An 8,623-nucleotide genomic window follows, 5' to 3' on the forward strand; every position below is an offset into this window, starting at 1 on the left:
CTGTTTCATTTGCTGAGATTTTCTATTTATGGCATTATTCATTCAGTTTGAAAAATGTAAGCATCTAGGATTCTGAATCCATTCCATTAAACAGTCTCATTAAAAAGCTACCAGGTGTTTTCAGCATAATCTGCAGCTCTCTTTTTAGTTTTAATGTTTTCAGTGGTTGTGTGACAGATGCTCTCTCCAGGACCTTTCCTAAAGCATCAAAATGTCAACTCTACACCACAAAGTAAGCCTACATTTAACAACAGTGATGAAACTCTTCTCCTTTCCCTCCTTTCCCATACCAGCTCAAGGTATCACAAAGCTTGTATAATGACCACAGTTAGGGACAAAGGAAACTGATAAGCAAATGCTGTAAATACTCCCATAGCTTCTTGAACCAATATTCTCTTATCAGCACAACAGGACAGCAAACCCAGGAGAAAATCAAGAATTAACAAAAGGAATATGGCAAGTTTCCACAACATTCTGCATATTTCTGCTGCCATTTAAACCTGTGCTCCATACTACTGAACTTAACAACAAAACTATTCAATGAACAGAATCCACAACTAAAGACAAATTACTGCTTTTAAAAGGATTTTGGAAATTCCAATGCAAATCATGGAATGATATGCTAAGCTTGGCATGAATCTTCAAAATAGCACAAAGTCAGACACAGCCAGAGCTTTTCACAAGGCTGGGATAGTTGCCCAGGCAGTTCATAAATAATTGTGTCATGCAAAAGATGAATGGTATTTGCAATGAAGTGCTTCTTTTCCATAAACAAGGTGAGTGTTTCTGGATTGTTTTTGCTTTAGATTCAGCTACAGATTCCAAAACAAATAATTTAGACTACGTATTCACTTTATCTACTTCTTGCACATATGTAAGAAGTTATAAAATTAGCTACTATAAAATTAGCTACATCTTTATTGCAAAAGCAGAGAGGATGCATCCTCAAAACAGTTTATTATTTGTTGCTTCCATTGGGGCCTATTAATGATCTAGTCTCTCTGAAGGAGCAGAGACGCCATTGAAGTGGAAATCAGTGCCCAAAGAGACGATAAGTATCATCAAATTCAACTTTTACAGCCATAGCTATCAATGTTAACAGTAAGATAAGTGGAAATAAAAATAAATAAATTAAAGAAAAAAAAATCAATTTGCAAACAAATCAGGGAAATGGCTTGTATATAAATTATAAAAAGAAAAAGAAAATGATACTGAAACTGACTATTTTAACAAGCGGTGTGGCTGTAAAAATCATTTCATCACTATTCTAATTTGTATAAAGGACATGATATCTTTTTGGAGAAAATAGTTGAATATTTAGAAAAACAAAATCTACAGGACATCTATCAACAAATTTCTACAAGAGAAACGAAAGCTAATTATGAATGGATCTATAACAGGGGTGCCAAACTGGCGGCCCGCAGGCCGGATGCATCATGCGCAGGCCACGCCCTCCCCGGCTCCGCAAAGGCAAAAAACGTCGTGATACGTCACAATATGTCACATGACGCAATCGAGTTTGATACCTGTGATCTATAACATTTAGGAATTTTCTGAAGCTATAAAAAAGATTAAATCAGGAAAAGTACATGAAATCCTCGACTTACGATCACAATTGAGCCCAAATTTTTTGTTGTTAAGTGAGACATTTTAAGTGAGTTTTGTCCCATTTTACAACCTTTCCTGCCACAGTTGTTATGTGAATCCTTGCAACTGATAAGTAAGTAACCTGATTTTTAAGTCAATCTGGCTTCCCCATTGACTTTGATTGTCAGAAGGTCATAAAAGGTGATCACATGACCTTGGCACACAGCAACGGTCATAAATATGAACCAGTTGCCAAGCATCTCAATTTTGGTCACATGATCATGGGGATGCAAAGATCGTAACTTTGAAAAACAGTCATAAGTCAGCCTCTCACCAAATATGACTATGGGCAGTGTATAACAATTTAATAATTACACGTTCAAAAGCAGGAAATGTAAAAAAAAAATATAAAATGAAGATTAAAAAATAAAAGAACTATAAAAGCAAATATATCAGCCTTAAGCAAAGGGAGGATAAGACTCTTCAAGGCAGCCCCATGTAGACTACATTGCAGTAGTCCAATCTGGAGGTGACTAGAGCATGAGTGACTGAGTGACAGTATTGTTATTAATTATGAACCTTTTTTAAAAAAATATATAACTATTAAAAAAAATTAAAGATAAAAACTAACAAAAAATAATATTTAGAATAAAAGAAGGAAAGAAGAAAGCAAATATGCAGAAAAAAGAAAAAAAATATAAAATAGCTTTCAATTTTCTTTACAGAAGCTACAAGTATAGATATAACTTAACAGATCTTAAATCTTGTCTCTTTTTAAATTTTTACTCCCACAATCCTCTCATCTTGTATGTCGCCATTCAAGATTTCCAAAACAAAAATGAACAGAAGAGGAAACAGTGGAGAGCCCTGCCTGGAAGAATATCCAGAAGCTTCAGCAGGCAAAGAATGCAACGGTGTGAGCAATTATGTGCACTTCTAGAACAGTGCATGTTACTCCTCTGATCCATAAGGTGCCTTGGTTGCCAGTTTGCTTCCGGGTTCAGGTCCTAAATTTAAGTTTTAAAGCCCTTTATCTCATGGGACTGCCTCTCCCCGATTACATCAGCCTGCCCGACTCGATCTGGCAGAGAAGGCACGCTGCAGATACAATCTGCTGGGTCCCAGAACACATAACACATGCCTTCTCTGCCATGGCGCTTGCCTTCTGGAACATTCTTCCCCTGACATTAGATTAGATCCATCCCTTCTGATATTCCAGAAGTCCCTCAAAACCTGGTTATGTAATTAGGCCTGGTGCTCTCAGGGAACCAGAGATGCGCTCAGACGGTTCTGTTGCTAGGTGCTCATTCTTATCCTCCCTTTGCTTAAGGCTGATATATTTCTTTTTATAATTTTTTTATTTTTTAATCTTCATCTTATATTATTTTACATTTTTGTGTGTCTTGTTATTCAATTGCTGTACACTGCCCACAATCATATTTGGTGAGATGGACAGCTATGCAAATTTGATAATAAAATGAAATAAAAATAGCTTTAGGTTAAAAAGAATGTCTACATTCATGGTCTGCCCGTGTTGTTCCCAAGTTTCTTTTCTTCATGATCTGCATTCCAAGCAGCAGAAGAGAGCAGAGACAATCCCAGAGGATGAGGATGGCTTATTCAACAGTTTAAATTAATTGTGCTGCCTCTGCCTTTAAACAATGTTTTGCTTTCAAACAGACCGTCCCTTTTCCAAAATGTATCGATTCAAGTATGAGCCCCGATCTGAGACAGAGAGTAAACAACCTAACTGAATGGCCCTTTTTCAAAAGCCATCCTATTGTTTAGAGATCTCACATCTCAGCTGTGGTGAAACACAGCATTCTCACGCTGTAGTACTTTTTTAAAAATGGCAAACATTTCAGTGAGAGTTGAGATTTAGTGATGTGCTTTCCACAGTTAAAATTTTCAGTGGGGAATTACTTTGACAGGAAATAAGAATCAGTCATGCTGTACACGTGATATGAATGGAAATGTTCAGCATGTCTGTGAGATTAAAAAAAAGAGATATTCCCTTCAAACAGGACAGGGCTGGTTCCCACTGAACCTCTCCTCACTCACAAAGCGTCCTTATTCTCTCCCTTAATTCAAACGTATCAGCAGATATACAGGAAAATCTCTAGAAAAGAGATGTTATGAGTCCTAGAAATGTTCAGTTTCAAACAGCTTTAACAAGATTTCGCCCCTGACCTTTCTCAAGTAGCTGGAGAAATTATAACAAAGTATCTTTCACCTTGGGATTACAAAGAAAAATAAAAGCAAAAAAATGTTAGCAACACAGCAAACATGTCCAGACTACTACAGAACTCTACACAAAATCATCAATACTATTCACCATCTTGGATAGAGCCACAAGCTAAATATCAGTCTGAAGTGCCCTACTGGAAAGACAATTTAACAATTATGAATTCACATGTGCTCTGCTAAGTAGAGCTGTGGACTTGTCCAAGTGCCCTGAAAAGAGAAATGCAAATAGGAAATACAATAATAAGTATCTTAAAAAACGGAATGTACCTTTGCCAGAGATCTACCTGTCCCAACCCCTTTGTGTTCAGATAATTCTACTGAAGAACATTCTTGCCCAGAAGATTCTTATTGTGGCATAGAATGTATATAAAAACATTCAATCAAGAACTCGTTCAATTGGACAGTTCTCACATTTTCTGAATATTTATTTAGTGGTCCACAAGAGCAGAAATCACAACTGATGGCTTGCCACTTATTGAATAACAGAAGATCTGAATTTATATAATCAACTAGAAATATATCATATAATTTATATCCTCTGCAGAAAATTTAAAAAAATGGAATTTTAACTTCCAGGCTCCAAATAAACGATCTCCTTCACAGTTTCGCTCACCTTGATGTAGACGTCAAGACTTGAATGGACACGGTTCACTGCCAGATGGATGGATAGGGGAGTTGTATAAGGGAAGGTTGCCAGGACTACATGACTAGGAGCTGGGAAGTTGATAATCTTGAAGCCATACTTCAGAAACATGCGGATCGCTTCTTCAGATGGTTTGTCTTCGCCTTCACTCAGGACACTACCTACAGCATAGCGACATTTCTCTGGATCCACCTATGAAAATCAGCAACAACTGGCATTAGAAGGCAAAAAAGCTATAATGCTACATTTAAAATAATAGAATAATACCAGTGCTATCATTCTGTCCTGTTACAGGTTTCTTTTCAAACTGCGTTCTGCCAAATTTTGGGTTCCTCAGAAATTTTATTACATATCAGTATTTTCCCAACTATAGCTCCTTTTCCAAAACCTGTAACAGCCACAGGATAGTTTTCATCAAGTTCAATGTAAGGAGAAAGAAAAATTTTAAAACTAACACTCCAAGAATAGTACCAATCCTTTCCCCTTTTTAAACATATGTCCAAGGCTTCTAGCAAAAAAAATCAATCGTAAAAGACATCCAGAAGATTGTCAAGTTAAAAACACCAGTGTTAAGGAAAGACATTGTTAAAGGCAGGGGTCCCCAACCCCCAGGCTGCAGCCCACTACAAGGCCCTGAGCTGTTGGGAATCGGGCCGTGGAAGTGGTGGGCGAGCACATTCGTTCATGTGTGCATCTCTACTTCTGCGAGCAGTGAGCAAGTATGTGCATGCACGTGCTTACCACTGACGCAAATGGAGCTGGGTGCACGTGGATGCACGTGTGGGCTTGCCGGCCATAGAACCATCCCCCCCTCCCCCCATTTTTCTACAAAGCAAGTTACAAGTATGTATGATATGGTATCTCTTCAGCATACGTTTCATATTTGCTGAAACAGAATACACAATACCCACAAAGTTGCATTCATAAACTTTTGTAAACTGGGTATGTACTATGGGAAATTGATTTATATGTAACAAAATAACTCCAGCTTTAATAAGCAACTGTCTTACAGCAGTCTAAAATTCTCCCTTTAAGAAGTGCACAAATGAGTTATAATATAGTTTAATGGCAAGCACAAACAAGCCATTTTTCATCAATTTCCAAGTAATTCCTGTCAATTAAGCAAAGTTACCAATGTTATTGATGATATAAGTATGATATAGAAATGTAAAATTAGGATGATTAATTATTTCATGCTAAGATTATTCTTGCATAAGTGTTGCATCTGGTGAAACAGACTGCAGTCCATAGAAGCTTATGCTACCCTATTTTTTTAACCTGTAAAAATTGACAAGATTCTCTTGGTATTTCCCTCACTGGTGCATCATTTATTTTGCTATTCTTTTTGAAAATATTTTGTTTGGAATTGAAATTTCTACTATATAGTGCCGCATTATTTCTTGACTAGAAGTATAGTCCCATTTCGCAGCCCTGATTAAACAAAGGCAAAAAATAACTTGCTTACAGTCACTAAGGAACTAAATGACAGAAGACAGGTTAGCTCATTAATTTTGCACATCTAAAAATTTTTCTTAGACTTTAGAGTAAAAGTTCAGCTTGGCATAACTAAAATGACTTAATTATAGTTTTAATATGGCTCCGTAACTCCTTTGTTTGTAATGCCTGAATCAGCCCTGGAATACATGGAGCCACAAAGGACAGGAAAACACTTAGGTAGATCGCTAATTCCTCAGATACTAAATAATTACAATGTGTTCATAATAGGAGAAAAAAATGTAATAAGAGAACATTTTGTGTAGTGATTATGCTAGAAAAGAATAGGGAGATATGGATTTTAGTTCTCTCTTAGGCATTAAAGTTGGCTGGAATACTTTGGGTCAGCCACTGTCTTAGCCCAACCCATCTCACAGGGTTGTGAGAAAGCCTTATGTACACCACCTTGAGGTATACCCCCAAAAGATAGGATATCAATCAACCAAATAAATAAATTTCAGATCATAAAGTATTTATTTATTTAGAAAATGTAACACTAAGGAATGATTTCAATTCACATGTCATAAGTTAATCAGTAAATTTACCAGGACTTTGTTTATTGCATTTGTTAGAAAAATCCTCATGGGCCATTTTGCCCTGATGGAATCGCCACTTATCCCCAGATAATTTGAAAATAAGTTACTGTTTATTTAGTTGCTTATCAATTGTATCTAAAGAATTATAACAAGCCACCACTTAAAAAAGACAGCACCAGTTCTTTTGCCATTTATTCTTCAGTAATGATGATATATACAGGCTTTTAAAAAAAAGTGGATAAATCTTCTACATCTATATCTAAAGCCTGATAATAGATTTTGCATTTGCAAATGAGCATTCTTGATATCTGTCAAACAGATGTTTTCCATAAATGTGCATTGACATTCTCTGGTAAGAAAACTGCATGAACCTCTGTAACAGAAAATCCATTTGTTATTCACCAGTGCCAATTACACTTAGTAGACACACCAATTAGAGCCAATGTGAGTTAATTGTCTGCTATGACAGAAACAATAAATAAACTCCCATTGTCTACTGTCAGTTCAAAGGCCTCACTGCTCCATCTGCTAATCAAGAACAATGGCCCTGATATTTTAGTATTATTATTATTCTACACAGAGAGAAACTAACATGGTGTGTTTGGAACCTCATCAAGCAAATTCTTTATTGAGTAGGCCAAAAGGCCCTTCCATTTAAAGGATAAGGATGTATCCACTCCTTCCCCACCTGGCCCAGAAAACAACTGAAGCAGCAATCTTTACTTCCATCTCTTCCTGGCCCAAGTGCCTCAGTTTTGAGGAAGTCCTCATGGTGAAGATTGACCCAGAATACAGGTGAGCAAGGCAGACATAGAGGTAGGTGAGGCAGACAACAGTTGCCAACACAACTAGGACTGCTGCTTTTGTTGGATGAATTGCTGGTATTTATCCAATGATCAGCAGAGACTCTGCAGATTTAGAAACAAGGTCACCATATTCAGATTCTTTTCTGAAGATATTCAAGGTATTCGCTTTATTAATCTATGATGCATATTTTAAAAAAACAGCAGTCAAAGTCTCTTAATCTGAAGAATGTTATAGTTAGATGTGATTCATGACACTAGTATAAGCACACTTCAGTTTTTACCTCTAGGGAAATGTTCGTAAAACTTACCATTCTCCTACTCATATTATTTACCTCCCTTTTCCTCCTCAAAATTAGTTCTATAGCCACTTCTATTTCAAGGACAAAAGCTAGAAAAATGAACTGAAAATCTATATATTTTTTGTTTGGGACTATATACAGTTTCTAGAATTGCATTCACATCATAAAATAATCAAGAACAACTTACTTTACCGTCTGAAAAGTTCTCCAAACGGCTCTAGTCCCATCCACGGCACATCACACACTCTCCTAATAGCCAAACCTAACTGATTTTGTTCCATAATTCAAATTTCTATATCCTATGAGAGAAGTTTCCCAAACTGTCTTAATCCCTGGTAGATGAAAACCTCCACCCTTTGAGCCAGAAAGGACAATACCCAACCTAAGCAAAAGCTTTAACTAACAGTGCATTGGAAGCTATATCCTCATCCATGCTATAGAATTGCAGCACATAGTCAGGTCCACTGAAACTCCTAGGCCAGGGGTAGGCAACCTTGGCTCTTTTATGACTCGTGGACTTCAACTTCCAGAATTCCTGAGCCAGCCATGCTGAGGGGAAAGGGAGAGGTTTCCAAGCTCAGCCATGCTGGCTCAGGAATTCTGGGAGTTGAAGTCCACGAGTCATAAAAGAGCCAAGGTTGCCTACCCCTGGCCTAGGCATATTGCATTTTGTTGTGGGCAGATCCAAAACCTGGCATCTTGTTCTCTAATCCCCACTGAATGATACATTCCCATTCATTATGGAAAGAGTCACAGTAGAGGTGAAAGCTTTATTATATGGGACCTCAGGCTTTACCCTTCCATTACAAAACAAATACCGTATTTATCGGCGTATAACACGCACTTTTTCCCCCTGAAAATAGGGGGCAAATGATGTGTGCGTGTTATACGCCGATATACGGCCAGCCCGGGTAAATTCGGCCATATTCTTCAATACGGGCCGGCCCCAGCAGTTCCCCTCTCCTCTTTGTGTGTGTGTGTGTGTTTGTCTCTCTCTCTCTCAATTCTCCC

General features: G+C 37.4%; 1 protein-coding gene across 1 annotated transcript in view; it reads right to left on the reverse strand.

The window, feature by feature from the left end:
• Positions 1-4,447: 4,447 nt before the first annotated feature.
• The window catches only part of TEX264 (testis expressed 264, ER-phagy receptor), a gene marked incomplete at its 3' end in the record, with an annotated part of 38,812 nt that continues 34,636 nt past the window's right edge, over positions 4,448-8,623 (reverse strand). Inside the window, exon 2 of the mRNA XM_015828945.1 lies at positions 4,448-4,669. Within this exon, the coding sequence (XP_015684431.1) occupies positions 4,448-4,669 (222 nt within the window). The remainder of the gene's footprint in view (positions 4,670-8,623) is intronic.

This window comes from Protobothrops mucrosquamatus, unplaced genomic scaffold (assembly GCF_001527695.2).
Source record: "Protobothrops mucrosquamatus isolate PMUCROS unplaced genomic scaffold, P.Mucros_1.0 scaffold5139, whole genome shotgun sequence".
In the NCBI taxonomy this organism is placed as follows: domain Eukaryota; kingdom Metazoa; phylum Chordata; class Lepidosauria; order Squamata; family Viperidae; genus Protobothrops; species Protobothrops mucrosquamatus.